We start from the raw sequence: 24101 nt of genomic DNA, 5'->3' as shown, positions 1-24101 counted from the left end.
CCCGAGAAAATAGAGCAGGACTTAGAAGTTTAAAAACCATAACAAAATAGAACTCTAACTGTAAACTACAGGACACAGGCTCAGGGTGCTCTAGGGGCAGATGCCCGTTCTGTTGCTCCTGATCATTAGTAGCCTGCTGTCACAATGCAGGCTTTGGGGATTCTGGTTCTGCCACTGCGGCCTCCATCTGGGAACTTTGTCCTTGCTTTGGCCTCTCTGCAGCAAGAGATCCTGGGGGATCCAGGCTTCAAGTCAGTGCAGCACATTGAGTTCCCAGAAGCCAGGCTTAGAAGGCAAAGTGGACCTGGGAGTCTCCAAGAGCCCGCCTGCACTGGGAGCTGGGCCTGGCCAGGCTGATGCCCCAGGTCACCAAGCTGAACCCTCAAGGAGAACGCTCATGCCCCTGTGGCTTCAGCTACCTTCCCAGCCAGGCCAAGGCCAAACAGCACTGCCTCCTCCCTCTGCAGGCACACAGTCACAGACTGGCAGGTAGGAGACTCCATTCTTCTAGGGCCAGATGAGGCGGAGTCCCTAACCCTCATGGGCCCTCTATTTTGTCATCTGTGAAGTACAGGCTGTGACCAATTGAGCTCTCAGGCCTCTTCCAGCCCCTAGTGCTCTGCGAATGGCAGTACACCGTGAGCAAGGCAGGCTGTCCCTTTATTAATCTCTGCTTCTTCTGGGAATGTGGAAGAGTGGTCCAAGAAGTTTGAGGAATGGGTCTCACCCAGTGGTTCTAGGAATTCCTGGGAGTAGGCAGGGCTGTGTTGTTCTTTCTTGCCTTCTCAAAAGCCTCCCAAGTCAGGACAAGGAAGGACAGAGCGCATGTTGTGTGGTGGCCATTGGCTGGGTCTGCAGGTTAGGGAGGTGGAGGCAGAGCTGGAGAAAGGAGGGGGCTGTGCAGCATGGGTCTTAGTGGGAGGGGGTTCCCCAAGACAAGCCCTTTAGTCACCCAGCCACCTGAAGTGGCTCTGTCACCCTTGGGGTGACAGGGTTGGGTTGGCAGTGTTGGCTGGGAGGGCAGTGTCACCTGGACAGTGACTTTGCCTTGGGCCTAGTCAGGTGCCCCTTTCTACCAGAGGCCCCAGCCTCTCAACACTTTGCAGCTCTCACCTGCAGCAGCCTGGAGTCTCATTCCTTCACTCTGGAGGAGCCTGTGCTCCTGGCGCTGGGCACCAAGGTGCTGGATCTCAGCCACCAGGGCAGGCAGGGGTGCTAGGAGTCATGGAGGACAGTGCCAGGTCCCATCATGCCACTCCTTGGGGGAGAGGAAGCTATGGTCCCAGGGTTTTCCCTCTCCTCAGTTGAGGGAGGTTGGTGTTTATGTGTCATCCTACTTCTTTAACCTGTTCCTGCCTGGTGTCCTGCTGGGCCCAGGACTCTACCTTCAGGTAGCAGAGCCACATGTGGTCTCAGAATGCCGTCTTTGCTGCTTTGAAGATGCATGATAAAACCCCTTTGCCCAACAGGCCTGTTCCTTCAATCCAGGACCCCCAGGGGCCCAGGCATTGGGCTCAGCATGATCATGGAAGCCACTGCCCAGTACCTCAATTTAAAGAAGATATCCTTGCGTGGTTCTGTCCTGTGGCAGAATACAAAATATCCTGCTTCTAACAGAAGGGTACAATTTAAAGCAGACATTTCAAGCCAATCCCTCTCAGCACAGCGTCGGGCCATCTTGGCATCAGGAAGGGGCCAGGGCCAGCTGGCTGTGTCCATGGGAGGTGGGCGTCTGGCTGTGCTGCGGAGGGAGGGGCTCTGAGATCAGAGCTGCAGGTAGCCTATGAGGATGAGCATCACCGCAGAGTGGGACAGTATGGCGCCGGGATGTGGGGCCAGGTGGCCTGCTGCATTCTCCACCATCATGCTTGTGCCTGAAACCAGCAGTAGGAATGTGGGGCTGAGTCAGTGCAGCCTGGGCCACCCCAGCCCTGCCCTCAGGACAGGAGCCAGACCTTTCCTAAGACTGGAGACCATGTGCCGGCCTGGGAGTGCGGTGGCCTCCTCAGCTCTATGCCTGCGGCATTGGCTAGGGTCTTGCCTGGTCTTCAGCCTCCCACTAGACCTGATTGAAGAGCTGGCCTCACTTCGCTGGCCCACAGAAACGAAGGGCAAAGGGCAGGGGGATGGGCGAGTCTGGGTCTGCACACTACTTTGGTTCCTGCCTTCTCTTTTCCCTTTGGAATTGGGGCTGGAATTGGTTTGGGTGGTCTGGTTGGCCCATCATACCCCTGGGGGATAAGGCTGGGAAAGAGTTAACACCTCCATTCCTCACGATGTGGACTTCTGCCGGGATCCCGTCCCCTCCAGGCCCTGTGGTCCGAATCTGTACCAGGGCATGGCCAATGTCTTCCAGCATGGGGATTTCTATCCAGTTCTTGCTGGTAAGGTGCAGCGTGGGAGTCGGGTGTAAGTCATTCTGGTACAGCATCTGTGGAAAGAGGTTCTTTAAAGCAGGGAGGAGCCCACAAAGTTTGGGCCTTTGAGGTCCTGCCTGCCACCTTTCCTTCAGTTTTACAGACTCTTCAGGCTGGAAACTTGCTCCAGCCCGTTGGCGCCCTCTCACCCCATCTCATCTTTCCACGGAGACCCTGTTATGGCTTGTGTCTCAGTGTTCCCCCAAAGCCTCATGCAGTCATGGGAGGTGGGCTTTTCAGAGGTGGCTAGAGTTTGTGACTGATTCATGGTCCAGTGCTGGGATTAAGGGTGTGAGTGCTTACACCCACCCTAGGGAGGGTGGGCTGCATGCAATAGGGAAAGAGGCTTGTCCCCTCTTCTCCCTTCCTCTTGTTGCTTTTGGCCATGGACAGTCACTCTTCTGCCATGCAACCTTGCCTTGGAGCCAGCAGATTGTGGACTGAAACCTCTACAGTAAACTATGAGCTAATTAAACCTTTCCCCCTTTAATTTTGGGTGTCGGGTATGTTGTCCCAGCATTGAGAAAATGAAGACACACCTCATCTGCCCACTGTCATAGCTTCTGCTACAGGCAGTCTTCGCCTTGGCTCACTTAGATACCATCACGGCTCCACACGTTCCTCACCTTGTAGCCAGTGACGGCAGACTCATTTCGCAGAGCGACCACAGGGTCCCACTGGATGCTAAGACTGGAGCTTGAGAAAGTCCAAGAGATGTTGCTGGGAGGTCGTTGAGGGGCTGCAGTGGGGGAGAGTTGAAAAGACTTTCACACCATTCCTTGCGCTCCCCTCCCCTTAGCCAGCTCTTCTTGAGCATCTGCCTTTAGCTGCATCACCCAGGACATTCTGTTGCCACTAAGAAACAAAGCCCATAAAAACCCAGGGTTGGAGGAGAGAGGGGCTGTGAATTCTGTCCCCCTTTTTCTCAGTGGACTCATAGCCTTGCTTTTGCCCAGCCCAGACCTAGTAGGCTACAGCATGTGTCTGGTCCCTGACCCAGGGGAATTCTGGAGACCCCAGTCCTACCCCTCCTCACCCCTTGCACACAGACTCACGGGGCTTCATGGTTGTTGCATTGGTGGAAGGGCTGGCAGGCCCCGTGCCTGCCCGGTTGTAGGCCCGCACAGTCACGTGGTACTTGGTGTTGGCGTGCAGGCCGGTGACACACGCAATGGTCTCTAGCCCTGCTGTCCTCACTCGGTCAGCAGCTGCCTCTTTGTCTCCAGCTTTCCAGTAGCGGATCTGAGAGGGTCAGGGGTGCCCTAGGGCCAGTGCCAAGGCCAGGTTCCGGGGCTGCCCGGCCCCCAACCCCATCCAGTTCCTCTCCAATAAGAGTGCTGTGGCTCTGGCCTGGGTCTCAGAACCTGGATGCTAGATCATGACAGCCACCTGGACAGCCACATGGGTGTGAGTCCCCAGGACTGGCAGCCCAGCAGGGTGCCCAGGCTCACAGTACTGCTCCAGGCATGGGCAGGTGGGTGGGTGAGCAGGGTTGGACGCAGGCTCAGCCTAGTGTGTCCTGCTTCAGCCCAGTCCACGCTCTAATCAGAGTGGTGATGCAGGGGATTCCGCTAGGGAGATGAAATGCATATTTGTGCTTGTAGAACAGCGCCCTGGGCCCCTAGTAAGCTGCTAATGACTGAGCAAGAAATGCAAACCTTTTGTAATAGTAGTTGTAATACTAAGAGCTCTTTGAAACCAAGGCAGAGTTTGGAATTATCTCCTTGTGGCTGCCTGAGCTGTCTAAAGTCTGAGCTGATTCTACTGCTGGGAATCTACACCCTAGCTTGGAGGCCCAAACCACAGGACCTCGCTCAGGCAAGGACACTCCTTGTTTTCCTCCTTGCCTGCCCTGGATCCCTTACAACTCTAGTTGGGAGCAGGCCGAGAGTTCTCTGGGGACATGCTGGTCACTGGGTACACAGGGTCACGCTGTGCCCCATGCAGCCTGGATGACAGACTGGTTGGGCTCTGGCATGCAACAAGCAGTGGTGCCCCTTCCCAGGGCGCTCCTTCTGCCCAGGTCCCCCAACTCCCAGCACTGGCTCATGCTAGGCTGTCTACATGTCTGTCCTCCTGGGGGTGTCAGTCAGGGAGTCCTACTGACATTTTCTTCCATAGAGCTTCAGAGACAGGGCCCATTGTGCCATCTCAGTGCCTGGGTGACTCCTGGAGGGACGCCCAGGCCCAGCTTGTGCTCACCTCGTAGCCCAGGAGGATCCCATTCACGTCCTGCTTCACAGGTTCCCAGGTCACGTTCATCTCTGAGGATGAGACCCCCTTGGCCCAGACCTTGGCAGGGGCCACCCTTGGCTCTGGGGACCGATACAGAATGGGTTTGAATTTCCAGGGGAAGCCCTGTGTCTTATAGCGCAGTGCCTGAGCCAGGATTGCATTTGCTTAGGGTCTTGGGGGTGAGCCTCAAGGGGAGACAAGGTAGCTGGGGCCAGAAGTGAGGCCCCTGCTGTTCCTGCATAGAGCTGGGGCACTTGTAGCACCGCCCTCCACCTCTGCAGACAGGCGACTGGGCACAAAGGCGGCCAGAGTGCCCACCTTCCTCAGCAGAGTACACGATTGCCATGAGGCTCTCAGGCCCATCCCCACGCTGGTTGTAGCTGCGGATCTTGACCTCGAAGGGCGTGTAGGGCCGGATGCTCTCGTTGCTGTAGACGAAGTACTGGGCATCGGCGCCAGGCACTCGGGCGGTCTGCCAGCTGCTGCTGCCCTGCCTGCGGAAGGACAGCAGGTAGCCGAAGCCATCTCCGTTCTGGTACTCCCGTGACATGGGCTGAGGGCAAGAGCGTGGCATGGGCGAGGGGTCGCGGGTGCTTTCCCTGCCCATCCTCTGGCTCCACCCAACCTTCACCAAGTGGGGCAGCCCCAGGATGCCTGTGCCTGTTGTGGTTTTAGCTTAGCCTGCAATGGATTTGGGAGAGGGGCAGCAACAGAAAGGGGAAGGGGGAGTTGGTAGCCTTTCAGTGAGAGCCTCATGGTCCTTTCTGCACAGTGCTCAAATGGGGCATGAGTCAAGCAGGGAGGAGAAGGAGGGGACGAGGCTTGTCCCCTGTAAAGTGAAGGCACATTCTGCTTCTGTCCCTGCTGGCTTACGGTCCAGTTGATGATGAGCTCTCCAGGGGCTCCACCTCCTCCGCTGAGTCCTGAGGGTGCCACCGAAGGGACTGTCAGGGGCCAAGGGACATAGATATGGCTTGTTAATGGGCAGCAAAAGCCCCGAGCCTGTGGCTGCAGAGCCTCCCAGGATGAGGTACCTTTCAGGTGTGCCCTGGTTTTGCATAGGCCCTGGGGTCAGACAGACCTGGGATCAAATCCCATCCCTGCCACTTCCTAGCTGTGTCTCCTTGGCTGAGTAACAACCTCTCTGCGTCTCTGCTTCTCTCCCCCTTAAGATGAAGATAACGTTTCTCTAAAAGGCTATGATGAGACTTAAACTGACCCAGAGAACAGCAAGCACGCAGTAGGTGCTGCATAATGATGCTTGTTCGGCCTAAACTAAAACACAGAAACCAACTCCAGCTTTAAATGAAGGGGAATAAATTGCCCAGAATTGTAGTGGAATGGGTTCAAAAATCCAACCACATGAGAAAACAATAATCCCATTTGTTTTGGGTGTTTTATTATTTTTCTTTTGTGGAAGATTTCATTTTCTAATTAAATAATTCTACATTTGCTCTTTTGTATTCCTGTACTAAAACAAAGGTGTGCTTTTCAGTCCCTGCAGGCTGGCAGGGAGTAACTTGACTGGGGCTCTAAATATTCCTGCGGAAGCGTCACTCTCCTGGAGGTGACATCGTTAGGACTTGTACTTCACGAGGGGCACCTAAGCTCAACGCCATTTGATCCTGCGAGGGGGATCCTTCGTGGCCTTGCCTGTGCTCATACAGTTGATGTGCAGTGATTTTAAATCCTAGTGTGGTTCCTGTGGAGCATAATTATCTTTAGGCTCAACAACTCCTGGGATGCTAGGATAAAGCTCTTCATCTCCACAGAGCTCAAGGTCAAGGAAGGTGCCCTGTCCCGAATGCTCTACTTAGGAGTGGGATGAGTTTTAAATTGTCCAGTGACTCTAGAAAGAGCCTGGAAAACCAGCTGGAGCCTGGGGAATGAGTCAAAGGGTGGCGAGAAGGGCGCTTCTCGGACAGGTCTACGCTGAGGACTGGGCTGGTGTAGGAGGCAGCAGGGTCCTGCTCTGGGCTCTGGGGTTGTGGGGGCAGCTCTCATGGTTTGTGCCTGCCCCTCCTATTTTACACCCCTGCCTACTGGCCCACTCGGGTTCGGACGCCCACATGCCTTTCCTAATTATTCCTTCTTCCTACTCCAAAGAAGTTGTCTAAACAAGGGTGTGGAGACTCCGGGGCTCCCCCAGCCCCTTGCACATCGCCAGCGTGCGCACACACCCCTTCTAAGTATCTGATTTCTGCTGCATGTGTTTGTCTAGGAGGACACCTCCCTACCTCCTAGGGTCCTGAGTTCAAGTCTAAGCTCTGCCAGTGTGACCCTTCCCTTTTCTAAATTTTGGTTTTCCCATTTTAAGAGTTAAATTTAAAAAACGCTAGATTCATACCAGATGTCAGGTTGGCTCCATTTTTAAATGAGGGATTTGCCCCAGGCAGCCCAACTGTGTGCCCTTTCCCCATTGTTCTAAGACCGGAAATCTGGGTTGCTCCCTGGGGGTTCCCTATCTGGGGATCAGGGTCTCTGTCCTGCTAAGAGCTCTGTACAGACCCTCAGACTCCTGACCTGCTTCCTTGGTCCTGATTCTGCTGGAGGGCCCACTGGGCTCGCCGGTACCCAGGATGTTGCTGGCTAAGACCCGGAACTCATAGTCCATCCAGGGCGTAAGGCCCAGCACCTGGGCGGTCTCGGCATTGCCCTCGATGTTGGCCGGATCTGTAAGGCACCGGGGAATCGCAGGGCAGCGTGCGTTTATTCTTCTGCTCCGAGCTGGCAGGCACTGCTGGAAACCCCTCTCGGTACCCAGCCTTTGTTGTGGAGTGGCCCGAGCACTGAACACTCAGCACCTCTTTCAGGAATGACTGAGAAACTGATCCCTTGAAAGGGACTATCACCCCCTTTCAGGTCTCCGAGGCACGGAGCGGGCACTGCTCCAGCTGCGTTTCCCTGCAGGCCCCGCCCGGGCCCTGACTTGGCCCTCGCAGTTATGAGAGGCGAGGCCTCGACTTACTAGTCCGGACCTGCTTCCACTTGCCCGCAGGTGAGGTGCGCGCTTGTAGGGTGTACTTGGCAATGGGGCTGTGATTGTCAAAGCCACGGCTCCAGCTAAGCTGGACAGTAGTGTCGCCGATGTCCCTCACCACCACTCCTCCGGGTGGACCTGGTGGACCTGTACCAGGAGGCAGAGCACAGGGGGTCAGAAGGGTGCCCCTTTCAATTTGATTTTGAAACCCTTTACCGCAGTTTGTAGATTCTCTGTGAGTGTCCTTGAGGGGATTTGACTGACATCAGATACAAAAGTTACATTTCTTGTTATATATGTTTTGCTTTTTCTTGGTCTTAACCATCTAGCAGAAAAGAATGAAAACAAAGTATAAAAAGTAAAGCTACATTAATATGCTGAGCTGTAAAAAGCTCAAGTCAACAACTTTGGACATTACCAGTGTTACGGAAAACCCACTACTATTATGGACTACTGGACTATATAGGGAGATTCTGCTGAATTCAAGCACCTACAATATTTAAATGACAGTGGAATGCCCATCTCTGATAAAACTAACCAAAAAAGTGGGATAGAAATAACGACGCTTTTGTATCTGTATACTCAAAATAGGATAGATATACAGCTCCATTCTCTTAAGTCACTGAATAGAGAGGTTTGTTATAATAGGGTTTGGGACAGGATATCATGTCTGCATCTTGTACAATGAATAACCACTAAGACAATATGCAAAGTATTAATTATTGAAAATGTGCCAGTAATTGGTTGTGAAACTTGTCTCATTGATATTTGTTTCTCAATAAAATTACTAAAAAAAAAAAAAAAAAAAAAAAAAAATCAATTTGATTCTGGCTTAGCGTGGGCTGGTGCAGTACCAAAATAGGGCAACAGAGGGCGCGGCAAACACACCCGGTAGGAGGGTGATCACAGTGGGGCGTGGTGGGAGCTATGAGTCCCGGGCTGGGGGCGCTCACGGTGGCCGCCCTTACAGGGAGGTGGGCAGTAGAGCTCTTCCAACCTGAAGCTTGAAAACTGAGCTTGGCAAAGTAATGTCTTGGGATGTTTAAGGGTGGATTTTTTCTTCAGTACTGAACCCAGAGGACTGAACTAAGGTTCTTTGCACTAAGCTACATCCCTGGGTTCTTAAGTTTTTTTTATTATGAGACACGGCCTCACTAAGTCACCTAGGCCAGGTATGGATGGGCAATTCTCCCACCTCAGCCTCCCACAATGCTGGGATTGCAAGTGTGCACTAACATGCCCGACTTGGGTGAATTGTGTTTTTTCTTTAAATTTGACTTTGAAAGAAAATATGCCAGACCCTTAAGGCCTGCAAAGACCACACAGGTGCAATGAGGTGGCTGTGTCCAGCTCAGAGGGTCTCTGTCGGAAGCCTTCCCCACTGCTTTCAGGGCGAGGAGCACAGCCAAGGTGAGCAAATCAGGACAGCGGGGAGCCAGGGAGAGGGAGAGGTGGGGCACCACGTCACCTCGGACCAGCACCGTGGCCTCTTTGGATGCGCTGTCTACCACCGTCTGGGCCATGCATGTGTACTTCCCTCCATGGCGCAGCTGGGCATTCAGGATGGTCAGGTCACCCACAGTCTCCTTCTGCATGGGGGCGGGGGACAGCAGGTCAGGGTGTGGAGCAGGGCAGAGCTCAGGAGCCTCCTGCCTTCGGTGTCTGTGGCCCCTTCCATCTCAGTTTTCCTATTTGGCTAGTGGGAAGAAGCAGTTGCTCCCATTTGGTACCCCTGGGACTGAGCAACAAGGTGCGCTCCAGAGGAGTTGGGGACACCAAATTCAATACCATCCTTTGTACCAGAGTTGGGGAGACAAGGGCAGCAGTGGGAAGGCCTTCCCTGCTCTCAGAACCCTAAGTTTGTCCCTAGTCCTCTCCTGAATGAGTGGTCTTTGGTTGGGTCCAGGAAGACTGGTCGTTAGCCCAAGGGTGAGCTTGCCGAGGAGAAGCCTTGGGTTGCATGGCTGGGGACACAGGGTGTCCCCTGTCTGTCTGGAAGGAGGGAGGGGCCTCACCACACTGGCCCTCCGATAATGCCCCCCAGGCTTATCAAAGTCGATGGGGAAGTCATCCAGGGTCCAGGTGAAGGTGAGGTCCATGGTGGGGTCGTGGGAGGCGTGGCACTGTAGAGTTAGGTTGTCTCCCAGGTTGATGTCGGCACTGGAGGGGGCCAAGGTGATCTTGGTTGCATCTGCAAAAAGTTAAAGAAAGAAAGAAAGAAAGAAAGAAAGAAAGAAAGAAAGAAAGAAAGAAAGAAAGAAAAGAAAGAAAAAGAAAAAAGAAAAAATAAGATCAAGGCCCCTGATGGCCGAGGGTGAGGGAGGAGAAAGCCCAGGCAGGGGTACATAGTAGGACAAGAGGCTCGGCCCTGCACTGCAGGTACAGGCAGAGCATTGTGACCAACAGTGTCCCGACCCTCAACATCCGTGTGAGCAGGCAGCAGCCAGAGCCAGAGCCAGACCCAGGAAGGGCAGAGCCATGGTTCCAGTGATCCTGGGTCGGGGTAACCCAGAGCCAGAGCAGGATGGTGGGGAGGTGGCGCCTGCCTGCTGAGGCCCCGGCCCTTACCACGCACAGACAGGACCCCGGTGCTGTTGGCCTTGCCCATGAAGTTCTCGGCAAAGCAGGTGTATTTGCCTTCGTCCGAGCGGCTGATGTTCCTTATAATCAAGGTGCCATCTGGAGTTACTGTCACTCTGCAGCAAGGACCAAGCAGATCTGGCTAGCCTGGGGACTGTCTCCATGGCGGAAGGAGATGAGGAAGAGGGGCAGGGGCGGCCGGGAGGGGCGAGCGGCACCTGCTGCTGTTGACCAGAATCTCGGTGCCTTTGCTCCAGAGCACTGTGGCCTTGGGCGCCGCCCGCGGCTGGCAGGCGATGCTGATCTCCCCGCCTCGGGCCGCCGGGATCAAACGCCGGACAGGGTTTTGCCTGAAGTCTGGGGCCAGTGCTGGAAGGAGAGGGGCAGCCACCCGGGAGTGGCAGAGGCGCCCGTCACCCTCACTGGTGATGCCGTGCGCTAAGCACTGTAAATACTGCGGGAGACCAGCCAGAGGCTCCTCGAACCCCACGCCCAGGGCAGTCTAGACTGTGCAGCCCCTGCCCTGTGCCGCGCGGCTCCTGGCCACTGCATCTCATGTATGGATGGTGATGATTGAGGTGAGGTGTTTTTTTTTTTTTTTTGAGACAGGGTCTTTCTACGAAACTCCCATATGCTGGGCTTGCAGGTGCTTACCATCATGCCTGGCTGCCTGGATTATTGAAAAGCCTTCCTGTCTGTGTTTCCCTCCTGCAGTCTCATTCTACCCAGCAGCTGGGAGCATCTTTTAAAATCATGAATCAAAACGAAGTCCAGGTCCGCACAGTGCCTCACACACAAGGGTGCTACACTCTCCCTCACTCGTGCTCTTCTGTCTGGATTTTGTTGTTGTTCTTTAAAGTTGCCACAGCTCTCGCTGCCTCAGGACCTTTGCACTTGCTATCAAGCTTGCCAGGAAGTTGCCCAGAGTCACAGGCTGACTTCTTCCTGACACTCTTTCCTGAACACCCCATCCAACTGCTTACCTAACCACCTTCACACGACTGAGTTTTCTTTATGCTGCATTTTTATTGCTATCTGAAATTATTTGATTTTGTGTTTATTTGTCCCTCTTCCTCTACTGAATTATAAGTTACCTGAAGGTAGAGTCTTAGTCTTTTGTAGTAGGTGTTAAGTGTTGGTTGGATAAATGAGTCAGTGAAGCCACACTATAATTTAAAATAATAATTAGCAATATACCCATTTTACAGACGGGGAAACAGAGGCTCAATGGCCTTGAGTTAAACATTAGCATTTGCTGTCATGAGCTGGGCACCTGCCATACAAAGGACAGGCCCTTGACACCTCCTCTCTCTCATCTCACTCCTTGTGTGGCAGGATTCAGAAAGGGTGATTACTCCTCATGTTTTATAAATTGAAGAACTGAGGCAGAGAAATTAAGTAACTGGCCAAAGGTCAAGTGCTGGAGGCGCTGTGTCCACCACCAACCTGATCAGTGAGGTTGCTGATGCCCCTTGCCATCTTTTCCCTTGTTGTGGTAAACACTGGCTTTGGGGATGACAGGCATGGGCTGAGTCAGAGACCCTGTCCAGGGAGCTCGCCTCCTGCCTGAGCCTTCTCAGGTCTTCTGAGATGCTGGGAACTGAGGCAACCCACCTGTGACTGCACGTGTGTGTGTGTGTGTGTGTGTGTGTGTGTGTGTACATAGTGTTATCCCCACCAGGCCCTGTACCTTGCACAGCCAGCTCGGCGCTGGCATAGATGGTGCCATGCTTGTTCTCTGCCACACACTGGTACATGCCCGAGTCTTCCAGGCTCAGCTTGGAGAACCGCAGGTCCCCCGCCAACACCTCCACCCGGTTCTGTGCAGGAGAGCTCAGCCCAGGACAGGGCAAGGTGGGGTGGGGCAGGGGGTCAGGCATAGACTGAGGAGGACAGGGCCTAGGGTGGAGGGGGCAGGGGGGCCTAGGCTCACAGTCCCTCGGAATGGGGCACATGGATCCATCCAGTCGTGCCTCAGGGGTCCTTGGAGCCTCAGGATCTGAGGTCACCAGGCCTCCCCAACGTCAGAGGGGCCTGGTGATCCACTGAGGACCACACTCTATTTTAAGGGACTGGGTTGTGACTGCACCCAGGTCCCTGGGATTCTATGCAGATCCATCCCCTGACACCCCCTTGGCCCAGAGAGGCTGCTAAAGTACTGGGCAGCATTAGGGTGTCAAGGGAACCAGCTGAGCAGAGGAGGGTCTTGTGCAGAAGGACGCCCGCCTGGGGGGGTTACCTGTGAGGCCAGGGGTTCCCCGTTCCGCAGCCAGCGCACCGTGGGCCGGGGCTTGCCAGCGGCCGCGCAGCCCCAACGCAGGTTGGCGCCAATGTCAGCCTCTGTGTCTGCAATCACCTTGAGCCACTCGGGCTGAGCTGTAGGGAGCAAGGGAGAGAAACCTGGGCTGAGCCAAAGCAGCCGGTGCTCGTTGAATAGAAATAATCGCAAGGCTGTAGCACCTATTCCAGACAGCAGAGGGCGCTGCCTGCATCCTGGCACGGAGAAAACAATGGGGAGAAGGGGGAAAAGGAGAGGAGAGTTGCACTCCGTGGTTGTCCCAGGGCTGTATTAGCGAAGTCTTTCTGAAGCCCTGTGTGCTTTCTGCACTCATGGCTGAGGCTCTGAGCTGGCCACAGCGGCGGCAGTAGCAGCCTCTGTGATCCTGTACCCCGGGGCAGTCCTGGGGCAAGAAGGGCCCTTCTATCTTTGGGGCTTTTCCTCAGGGGGCAGGTGGGCCCAGGGGTCCCTGCCTTGTACCCTGCACGATGATGCGGCCCTGGACGGTATCGCGGCCCTTGGAGTTCTCTGCCTCACACTCATAGGTGCCCTCGTCCTCGAAGCTCACGCTGGGGATCTGCAGGGTGGGCTCGGCGGTGGCCCATTGCGGGGACAAGGAGCCGTCCACTTTACGCCACTTGATCCTGGGGACAGGGCTGGTGGGGGAGACAGAGTCAGGGGCGGGCCGAGCGGGAGCTCTCGGGCATACAGGGATGCTGGTACCCAGACCCCAGGTCCTCTGGGGCTGCCGGGCAGCTAGACAGGAGGCCACATGCCTGGGAGTGGACAGAGGCACCGGGCGATTCCCAAGCTCTTCCTCTAGCACAAGGGCAAAAGGGCAAGAGCCAGGGCTCCTGGCTTGCTCTGCCCTCTGCCTCAGCCATGAAGCCACAAACTAGGCAGCCCTGAGACTGGCTTGCCCCCCTGCATTGAGGCCTGTGACTTGTGTCCATGTGAGACCCCTACCTATCCTTTCACCCCATTTCCCAAGACTCTTTAGCTATTAGTAATGTACGTTAAAATGGACTGCAAATCAATGTTTTTTTTTTTGTTTGTTTTGTTTTGGTTTTGGTCCTGGGGGGATCTAACCTAGGTATGATACATCCCCAGCACTTATTTAAATTTTCTTTTTCTTTTGAGTTTGAGGCAGCATCTCACAAAGTTGACCAGACTGGGCTGGAACTTGAGGTCCTCCTGCCTCAGCCTCCTTAACTGCTGGGATTACAGGGGCAAGCCACCATGCTCACTTAGGAATCAGAAAGCCTTAGAGGGTCAGAGTTGCCCTCCCATGTGTTTTTCATGGGATTTTTCTGAAGTCCTAAAGGCTTTTCACAAAGCAGCCCCACAATGAGGAATGAAGACACCGAAGCACAAGTCACATCTTTTTCATTCATCCCACAAACATTGCTCGAGCATCTGCCTTTGCTTAGTCTAATTCCAGTGACTCCTTTCCTGACAGGATAAGAAAGGTAACGCTTTCTGTTATAATTTTTAAAATAGCTGTTAACATTCATAGAATCCTTACTAAATGCCAGGCACGTTTTAAAAGACTACGTATATAATTCCTTTAAGCCGTACAAGGATGCTATTGTTATCACCATTTACAAACAAGGAAACTGAGGTACAGAAAAGTTAGGCAGTTTCCCCCAGGTCTCCTAACCAGCAAGTGGCAGAGGTGGGACTTAAATCAGGCAGGCCGGGTTGGGCGTCCACAACAGCCTGCAGCTTGGGTGTTCCTCAAGCTGTCTGAGCCTGCATGTGTGGCCACAGAGCTATGTGACACATATACATAAGGCCCCTGGTGAGAGGTGTCTCACCCACAGAAGTTGTTCAGCACCCTTAGGCCCTACAAGGGGCCACGGTGGCTGTGCATGACTTGGCCCACCTGTATCCTATGTCCCCTGGAAGCTGTGTCCCATCCTGGGGACCCTCACCCCCAGTACTCACTTTCCAAAGGCAAAGCATTCCAGGGTGACTTGCTGTCCCACCAGCGCATAGGTCTCTGCAGGGAAACGGGCCTTGATGCTGGGTGCAAAGAGCCGGGGATCTGGGGAGAGAGGGACCTTGCGAATCACACAGACTCCAGGGAGGTGTGGCCCGGCGCAAGTTCCCAGGATGGTGGATCTCGGAGACTCCTGCTCCCATTCTCAAGCCTGGCACAAGGTCTGAGGCCTTGCTGAGGGAGGACTAGGGTCCAGGCCCTGGGTCCCATGCCCTGCCAGCTGCTCATTGTTTCCAAGGGGAACCTCATTTTCCCTCTCAGTCCCCACTCCTGTTGTGCCCACCCAGAGACCCTGACCTTCTGCAGCCAGGTTGAGTTGTGCGAACTTGCTGAAGACGCTCTTGGTGGAGAAGTCCATGTGGCTGGTGGCCAGGCAGGAGTAGTTGCCCAGGTCGGAGGCATTGGTCCTGGCTATGTACAGGTTTCCTGTGGTCTGGGACACGAAGTGACGCCCATCCGTTGGGATGAAGTTGGGGAATTCATTGAGAAGCCAGCGGTATGACAAACCTAGGATGTGAGGAGTTTGAGGAAACCAGGAAGTTCTGGGCTCAGGAGCGATCTGAGATGGACCCTGACATGCTGGCAATGATCTTTGACCCTGCCCTGAGTCCCCAAGCTCTGAGTTAGGAGTGCAGGGAGATGTGACTCTAATCTGTCCTCAGGGAGTGCTAGGTACTTGGGACCTGCAATCAGGGGCAGCTAGAAAATGGCAGATATGTAACAGCAGTAGGTCACTTAAAGTTAGAGCCACCTGCCTGCCTATTTGATCCTTCTACCACTGAATGTCCAGAAGCCTGACCCGTGTCCCCTGCAGCCTGCTCACCTGGGTAGTGGGCAGGTGGGTTACAGGGCAGCATCACCCCCCAGCCTTCATGTGCTTTCACTGGGTCTCGCTCTTCTTTGGAGAATTCCTGCAGAACTGAGGACAGAGATGGGGCTCAGGCGTTGTCCTCCAGCCCTGGTCCCCTCCCCACTTCATCCTCCACAGGAAAGCTGCGTTCATTAGCAAGGGTGGGAAAGCCTAGCTTGAGGGTGTCTCCTGTCCTTCCAGGTACCTTTCTTGCCCTCCCCCCAGTGTCTCAGCCCCACTCGGAGTCTTACAGCCAAAGCGGAGGATGGCCTCCCTGCTGACCACAGTGCCCACAGGGTTTGAGGCCAGGCACTGGTAGACACCGGCATCCTGCGCTTTGGTAGGGTTCATGATGACCAGGTTTCCCCCCACCAACTGGTGACGGGAACCTGGTTCCAGCTTCATCTCTGTGCCATTCATCTTCCACCTGCCACAGAAGACAGAGGAGTGGACCTCAGCCCTGTGGTGGCAGGGCCAACATGAGGAAAAATCATGGCTTCTGAGGGCCTCCCAGCACTTCAGGGGGCTCACCTGTAGGTGGCAGGAGGGCTAGCGCGGGCCCGGCAGGCCAGTGTCACCTGCTCCTCTGTGGATTCCTCTGGGAACAGCAAGCCAAGAGGCTGGTCTTCAAAGACAGGCCCAAAGGTGGCTGGGGATCCCTGGGCCAGGCTCCAAGCTATAAATAGGGACACACCAGAGTCCTCAGTGCCTGGGGCTAGCTGGAGCCTGGCCTCTGGGCTGTGCCACTCAGCAGTCTCCACGATGATGGGAATGTTCCATTTTCTGCACTGTCCAGTATGGTGGCCACTGGCCACTTGTGGCTCTTTGAGAAGTGGAGATGTGGCTCCTGTAGCTGAGGAACTGAGTTTTTAATATAATTTAATCTTAATTAACTTAAAATTAAATTTAAATAGGCTGGGCTGGGCAGGCCCCATCTGTTGGGTTAGCACAGTCAATCACCCATAGTACCCTCAGGTATTAAGCACCTGCTATATACGTGGCACTGGGCTGTGAAATGAAGCAGACTCAGACCCTTTCCCTGGGGGAGCTTGAAGATAGGACAGAAAGCTGACAGTGCAGGGTGGCATACGACATAATAATGGCTTAGGACCAAGGGCTGGGAAGTGATTGCTGCCGCCCTGGGAGCCTCAGAAGATCCGTCCGAGGCAGCCTGATAGTGCAGGCCTGGAATCCCAGCTTTTTGGGAGGCTGAGGCAAGAAGATCAAGTTTGAAGTCAGCCTGGATGAATTAGTGAGATCTTGTCTCAAAGTAAACAATAAAAATAAAAAGGGCTGGAGGATTGAGCTCAGCGGTAGAGCACTTGCCTGGCATGGGTTCAACATTCAGTACTGCAGAAAAAGAGGGGGAGCAAGGATGTGTGTCCCTAGACTCTATGCTACTTTGGGGCTGTCAGCCCAGTGCAAAATGCTCTGGTTGAAGCTAGGCTGGGCCTCCTGGGCTGGTTCCAGTAGTCCTCTGAGCCTTAGTGTCTTCACCTGTGAAAAGGAACAAGTATGACTACCCCCCAGGTCCGCAGGAGGATTCAGCCAGAACCCTACGGGAGCCGGTGCAGGGCACGAGTGCTCAGCACATGTCTGCTCGTCCTCCATATGGGCAGCCGGGAGCTGGGGGAGAAGGACTGGCAGGTGGCTGGTGGGCAGATTGGTTGGTGGCAGTCTTATGAAATCCCAGGGTCATGACTCAAGAGGCCAGAAAAGGGAATGATTTGCCTGTCCTGGTCGCACAGCAAGTCTGTGACACTGCCAGGTCTAGATCTCAGGCCTCCTGAAACTGCTGAATGGATGGTATCACACCTGTAGATGAAGTTGGCAAGGCAGCCCTGTCCTGGGCAGATGCTTCTCTCTCAGTGCCACTGTTCTGTCTCACCAGTATGGAGGGGACAGTTCCTCATACTGCTTCCACAAGCTGGGGCCAGTTGGGCTGACCACCATGTTGTCAGGCAGGAGCCAGCTCCTTGACTGGCCCCCACCTCTCAGTGCAACTGACTTCAGCTTCCATGGTGGATGGAAGAGGGGAGAGGCCCCCATTAACCAATTAGTGCCTCCTTTCCAGGGGCATCCAGCTGTTAGCCTTTTCCAAGGATGGGCCCAGTGCTGCAGCTGAGGCCCGGCCTGGCTCCCAGGGGATGGGGGCAGCTGTTCAGCAGCTCTCAGAATGAGGGAGGAGGCAGTGCTCCCAGGAAGCACCGATGCAGGTGCCCTGCCCCGCTCCCTACCACCTCGACCATCCCTCTCCTTCACTGCTGCCCCAGGCCTCAGAGCGGGCGGCAGCGTCTTCTTGGCTGGGAAGCCCAGCTTAATCCCCAGTTAATGATGGTGGTGGAGGCTATGGGTCTCTGCTCCAGCTGGGACCACTGGGAGGGCAGAGCAAGGGAGATGGGAGGCAGCCAGGCTCCTGAGAAGCACCTCAGACAATAGCAGCTCCCGGGAGCTTTGTCTCGGTGGTGGGGGCCACGAGAGGCCCAGGCCCACAGACACCTTGGGACTGCCTTTCTTCTTGTAGAATCTTTCTCTTCTGCACTCAGCCACCTGCACTTCTTGTGCCCACTCAAGTGCCCGCGCGCACACATCGCTCACTGGCACACTCGCATCACATACATTTGTGCATTACACATATGTGCTTCTTGAAGCTCCTCCCATGGCCAGATACATGCATTTTTTCTATGCACAGTAGCAGTGGCAGGCAGACATTTCTATATGCATGATTTCACAGGTAGATATATTTATCAACAATATATAAATTAAAGAATTAATATGACTAGGAGTTACTAGTCAATCCCTTGCTGTTTATCTGGTTCCACGCTTCTATATTTCCTTCTTATAAACTCTCAACAGGACAAGCTCTACATTTTCTTATTCTCCCAGTGTGAAAACTGCAATATATAAAGGTTTAAGAATTTGCCCCACACAGCAAGAAGCAGATCAGGAGATTTTGCTCTTCTGCAGCTCTTTTCTTTTCTTTTCTTTTCTTTTCTTTTCTTTTCTTTTCTTTTCTTTTCTTTTCTTTTCTTCTTTTCTTTTCCTCTTTCTTTCTTCTTTCTTTCTTCTTTCTTTCTTTCTTTCTTTCTTTCTTTCTTTCTTTCTTTCTTTCTTTCTTTCTTTCTTTCTTTCTTTCTTTCTTTCTTCTCCCTGTCCCCATCCCTCCCCTTCCCTCTCACTGTTCTTCTCCTCTTTTTGTGATGCTGGAGATTGAATTCAGGGCTTTCTCATTGAGCTGCATCCCCAGCCTGTTTTAATATTTTATTTTGAGACAAGTCTCTCACTAGTCTCTAAGTTGCTCTGGCTGGGCTTGAATGTGCTACCCCCTCCTCAACCTCCCAGAGCGCTAGAATTACATGTGTCCATGGTATCTGATATTATTTTTATTTTTTACTTTATTAATTTTTAAAACATTATTTATTTATTTGGTACAGGGTCTCACTAGGCAGCTTAGACTCATAGTGATCCTCCTGTCTCAACCTCCCCAGCACTGGGATTACAGGCGTGCACCACCATGCCTGGTTTCAGTGGCCGGCTAGGCATGCCCAGGGTTCTGGGGCCCTGGCACAGCATGTGGTGCTGGAGATCAAAGCAGGGTCTTTGCACTTGCCAGGCAGGCATATAGACAGCTGAGCTACCTCCCTAGCCCAGTGTCCATGATTCTTGACCCAAGTTTTCCACAAGAACCCTCAGGGGCCCTATTCTGCCCCAGAGGTCAGGAGTCAGAGTCCCTGGAAGCTCTCAGGAATCTGGCTGGTGGTGGCAGCTGTGTGGGCCCAGAGCCCACCCTGCAATGAAGGCCTTGTACACCCTGGAAGGTGGCAGTAGAGAGCCTAGCCTTCTGCCAGGCTTTCAGTTACTTCCCAAACATGGTGCCCCTCCACGCTGCACCCCACTTATGCCTCCAGCCTCACAGCATCCACAGACACCATCACGCCCCCCACTTTGCTCCACAGCTGGGTACATATCCACCCCCACATGCAGCTTCCTACATATGAGGTGTGCTTACACACACACACACACACACACACACACACACACACACACACTCCCCAGCAAAGCCAGCTCTCCCTGCTGTCCTTGTTCCTCATTTCACAGCTTTGCTCCTGGCTCCCTGTCCTGGTAACCCTTTCCTTGGGTGCAGGCATCAGGAGCCTCACAGGGGAAAGGCTTAGAGAGCTGAACAGGGAGGAGAAGTCTCACTGATCTCCCTGATTTTCCTTGGTTGTGGCACAGGAACCCAAAGCTCTACCCCAAGAGCAGCACAGCTGGAAAGCCAAGGGCTAAGCCACCTTCCTGGCAGGGGTGGGGACCAGGGATGACATTTGCCACCTCTCCCTTTCTCTCTCTCTCTAAGGTGTAGGTCTTGGCCTCTCGGCAGTGGACCGAGGCCTCTGCATGCTGCCTGTAGCCCTAGCTTAGGGTGGTGTAGGTGCAGCACCAAGTCGTCTGAGGGAGGAGACACTGAGGAGCCTCGTGTGGCCGGAGGGCTTTTCCAGTGGAGACTGAATTTAGAGTGTGTGGTGCTGGGATCAAGGGCATGTGACTTGGCATAGTACCGGCTGGGGCTAAGGGTGGAAGTGCTACACCCATCCACCCTAGGACAGGTAGGCTGCGTATGGTGTAAGGGACACAAAGATTTTGGTGTCTGTTCCTTGTTGCTTTCGCTGTCTTGCAGCCACCATGAATGGCTGCCATGTGCCAGGAGCCAGGCAATGATAGACTGAAACCTCTATCAACTGTGAGCTGAATAAACCTTTCCCCTTTAACTCTGGGTGTGGGGTATTTTGTCTCAACAACATGAGAAAAGTAACTGAGACACTAGGTGCCAGGATCTTGGCTGCGGACCTGTCTGGGGGAAGAAGAACCACCTGCTCAGGCAAGGAGGGAGCAGGGGGGTGGCAGAGCAGTGTGGGGCCAAGCAGTGCCCCCTAGCCCTGAGCGGCAGGCCCTGGACACCTCCCCTGCCCCAGCATGGCAGCTCTTAGCCTTGTATTTCACTTCCCTCCCTTCTCCGTTCCCTCTTCCCTCCCCCAAGCTGAGCACTGGGATGGGCAAACTGAGCACTTGGCTCCTAGGTTGGGTCTCAGCTCTGCCTCTGTCCAGTACTCTGCTGTCCCTCTGCAGGGACCCTGTCCCCTGGAGGGAACCTCCCACAGTTCTAGGGAGTCACTGCTGTCTCCTGTGCAGTCCAAGATGACTACTGTCACTTGGGGTAAACTGTGGACAGGGTCATCACAGTGAACTGAAACTCAGCTTTGTAATCCCGCAGGGGAAGCGAAGCCTTAGGGCCCAGCTCCAGGGGCTGGGCATAGCACAGTGGTCATGAGGCCCAAGTCTGACCTCCAGGCCCACAAAACAGTAACAAAACCGATGCAGCTTGGCTGTGCTGAGAGTGTGATCTGGTTGTTCTGTCATCTTGCTGTGGGACCCTGAGTAAGCCACTTTCCCTCTCTGGGTCATTCTTGCCTCATCTGCAGTACAACAGAGATTCATTTCTTCTCCTAACCTCAAAGGTCAGGTGAGATCCACAAGTGGGGAATTTTTAGCAACCACACAGAGGCAATTATTTCCATAACCATCACCAAGTCATAGCAACGGTTTGGTAATGTAGTCACCCTTCAGAGCCACACGAGCCTTCTTACCTGGGGAAGAGAGGAGAGCTGTGGTGACCACCAGCAGCAGCAGCAGCAGGGGTGGCTTCATCCTGGGGGGTGTCCCCGTCATGGCCTGTCCAGGTGCGGAGGAGGGTCTGAGGAGAAGCGCCTCAGACCAGCTGGGGGCACACCAGGCTGGAAGCTGAGAGGTACCTGAGAGGAGACAGAGCTCTGAGCGAGGCCGAGGCTGAGGCCGCCCTCTAGCCCTGGCCCATCTGGTCAGCGAGGCTCTTACTGGCTGCCCCGGGTGAGCTCGAATCGCCGAGACAGTCATCCTCCTGGGCCCCAGGGGAAGGGGCTTGGCGATTACCAAGGAGCTCTTCCCGAGGCTAAGTGCCTCCTCCCACCCCCTGGGAGCCTGGGTCTGCCCTGTTTCCCAGCTGCCCCCTCCAGCCAGCCGGGTACAGCTCAGGAAGTAAGAGCAGGGACTAAGTGGGAGGCCAAATCCTGCTCATGGTGATGGCTCTTGATGTAGTAGGGTTCAGAGGAGAACAGGACCTGTGCCTGGGGTGGGGGCAGTGACACCATGCTCTGGCTACTGGGGTTCAAGGCAGACTATTCCCTCTATCTCTCTCCCATAGTCACCTGGGTGGGGTTAAACAGTGCCTCTGAGGGCTGCATTAGGTCTCTCAGGAGCACCTCACTTTTCCAGCAGTGAGAAGGGGTCTCATGATTTACCCATAGTCCCTGGTCAGAGTCTCCAGCTAAGGCATTTTCTGCTTAGCATGGCAAAGTCCTGGCCGTGGCCCCACTAGCCATGCTTGGACCAGATGGGCTCAGGGCCCAGCAGCCCTTCTAGGCTGAGGGCTAGTGCAACCCCCAAAGAAGCCTCCCTTTTGCAGCATAGCAGAGACCTGCTTAGACCCACTGCTCCCAAAGCCTGTATCCTGTCTACACAGGTGCTAAGATGGACAGAGCCCAGGACGCTCCTTGACTCCATCACACTATCCCCTCAGAAAGAGCTCTTTAGGACACCCATAACCTCTGCAGCTTCCGCAGCACAGCTGGCACCTGCAGGGTGTGGGGAGAGAAGCAGCCCCAGGGCCTGCCAGGGAGGAGGTGGCAAGGGAGGATGGGTGGAGCTGAGAATGGGTAGCTAGGGGGGAGGTGGTGAGCAGATGGCCCTCCCTCCCCACCCAGCCTCCAGCCTCACAGGCCTGGAAGGGCGCCCCTCCCTGTCCTTGCCACTGTCACTTCCTGACTGGTACTGCAGCCCCTTGGAACTCCCATCCATTTCCAGGTGACATCCTTCCTAGGCAGGACAACCTCCCCCTGCACACCTTTGTTCACAACTCACCCTTGCTGGGAAGGGCGCAACATGTGCCCATCTGCGCTTAGAATTCAGCTCTGATTGTTTGTGTGTGTGTGTGTGTGTGTGTGTGTGTGTGTGTGTGTGTGTGGTGTGTGTGTGGTGAGCTCAGCCCACCAGGGGGCGGGACTGGCTGGCATGTGGTGCTGGGGGATTGAACCGTGGTCCCTGTGCTTTGTTAAGCTTGTTCTAAGTAGGTGCTTTAGACCACTGAGCCATCTCACCAGCCCCTCTGATTGTTTTTTTTTTTTTTTTTTTAATTTCAGACAAGGTCTCAGTTGCTCAGGTGGGCTTCCAACTTGAAGTTCCCCTGCCTCAGTCCCCTCTGCCCCCAGTTGCAAGGATGGTATGGGTGTGCTGGCACATCTAACTTCCAGGCCTGATCGTGATGCCCCTCTTGGTGCGCTGTCCATGAAGCAGATGTCTCCATTAGAATGTTGTGGTCTCCCCAGGGGAAGACCATGCCACATACATCTTAGTATCCCTGTTTCTAGCAAAGTGCCTGGCACAGAGAAAGTGTTAGTTGTGTATCACATTTAACTGATTGAGAACATCTGTGGCTCCATTCTTCCAGGAGCTGGTAGGCGTGTGCATGCACACACACACACACACACACACACACACACCCCTAGGGTCAGTAGGGACATCCCCAAAGTATGCCCCCAGATGCCATCAGATGCAGGAGTCCTCAGAACAGGGAGGCATACCATGGCACCATCCAGGGCCCGGATGCGTGGGGGTGTATTATGACCTCATCTCCTTCCAGCTCTGTGAACTTCCTGGACAAGTCTCTCCCCATGTGGAGCCTCATTTTCTCTCACCTGTCATGTAGCGATTATAAAGTACACTTGGCAGCGGAGCTGCAGAGTGGTTCTCGAGCCGCTGTGAGGCCTCAGGCTGCTCAGCCTTCCTCTGGGACCACAGCTGGGAAAGGTGAGTGGACTTGGCTCCTGGCCCTCCTGTCTGCTGTGGGAGCAACTCCACTGATCTCTGCTTCATCTACTAGACTTTATAGCCTGGTAGAGAATCACCCCCGGGCCCTGGTGTGCCACGACCTGGTGCCTGGCACAGAGCAGGCATTCTGTCATCATTTGGCTCCAGCCCTGTCAGTCTGCCAGTGCTGGGGGCTCTGCAGAGCAGCGGCTGGTCCTGGAGGAGCCTGGGCTGTGAACACTTTTCTGGAATGTGCCAGAGCAAGGCAGAGATGGACGTCACAGTGGTCATCTCCACCCTGCAGTGGCCACAGCTATCCATCGTTTCTAGCACCATAGATAATTACTATCGACCGTAGGTAGCCCAACCCCAGCTCATCTTAAACTTCAGTTTAATCCAGACCTTTATCAGCCATGTCCCCAGCCTGAAGGCCCTGGGGACACTCTGGGGACCAAGACTGTAGTCTTAGAGGGGCCGTGTATAGATAGCATCGAGAAGGGTCTTTGGGGAGCCCTGGAGATCAGCCAGCCTGATCAGGTGCGCACTGAGCCGAGTCTTTGCATGAATGAACACACACACACACACACACACACACACACACACACACACAAATGGTGCACGTAAAGATGAGCATATGGTCTTGCCCTGTATCCAGTTCATTGTCGTGCGTATTAACCATGTGCCAGGCACCATACTGGGCACAGGGGAGCTAGTGATGAAGACACACCCTTTAGGGGCTCCCTGACTGACCTAGGGTGGCCATAAGATGTGCTCACCAGCTCACAGACCACTCATCTCCCCTCACCACCTGCCCTATGACACATTCTAGAATGCCCAGGCTGGAGGAGGCTTTTTGTCAG

At 54.4% G+C, this 24101-nt stretch overlaps 1 protein-coding gene across 1 annotated transcript; it reads right to left on the bottom strand.

The window, feature by feature from the left end:
- Positions 1-79: 79 nt before the first annotated feature.
- On the bottom strand, positions 80-21048 carry Cntn2 (contactin 2). The gene is made up of 22 exons (XM_023701180.1): positions 20988-21048; positions 15874-16018; positions 15594-15769; positions 15316-15411; positions 14790-14999; positions 14438-14537; positions 12971-13146; positions 12452-12588; positions 11903-12032; positions 10431-10581; positions 10201-10328; positions 9648-9823; positions 9101-9221; positions 7621-7779; positions 7176-7325; positions 5526-5596; positions 4971-5205; positions 4620-4732; positions 3473-3659; positions 3044-3156; positions 2230-2431; positions 80-1874 (listed from the first exon to the last, which is right to left on the bottom strand). Exons 1-22 carry the CDS (start codon positions 21046-21048, stop codon positions 1765-1767), a joined length of 3147 nt encoding a protein of 1048 aa, XP_023556948.1. The 3' UTR covers positions 80-1764.
- Between the last annotated feature and the right edge of the window lie 3053 nt (positions 21049-24101).

This window comes from Octodon degus, unplaced genomic scaffold (genome assembly GCF_000260255.1).
Source record: "Octodon degus isolate 3935 unplaced genomic scaffold, OctDeg1.0 scaffold00131, whole genome shotgun sequence".
NCBI lineage: Eukaryota > Metazoa > Chordata > Mammalia > Rodentia > Octodontidae > Octodon > Octodon degus.
The sequence above is the reverse complement of the archived record's forward strand: the minus strand, read 5'-3'. Positions and strand labels throughout refer to the sequence as shown.

Excerpts from the sequence above, each read along its gene's own strand:
- Cntn2 (XM_023701180.1), bottom strand. The coding sequence starts at position 21,048 with ATGAAGCCACCCCTGCTGCTGCTGCTGCTGGTGGTCACCACAGCTCTC. Across the intron at positions 15,770-15,873 it reads AGCCCTCCTGCCACCTACAG|GTGGAAGATGAATGGCACAG; the intron begins GTGAGCCCCCTG and ends CTTCTGTGGCAG. Across the intron at positions 3,660-4,619 it reads GGATCCTCCTGGGCTACGAG|ATCCGCTACTGGAAAGCTGG; the intron begins GTGAGCACAAGC and ends TGACCCTCTCAG.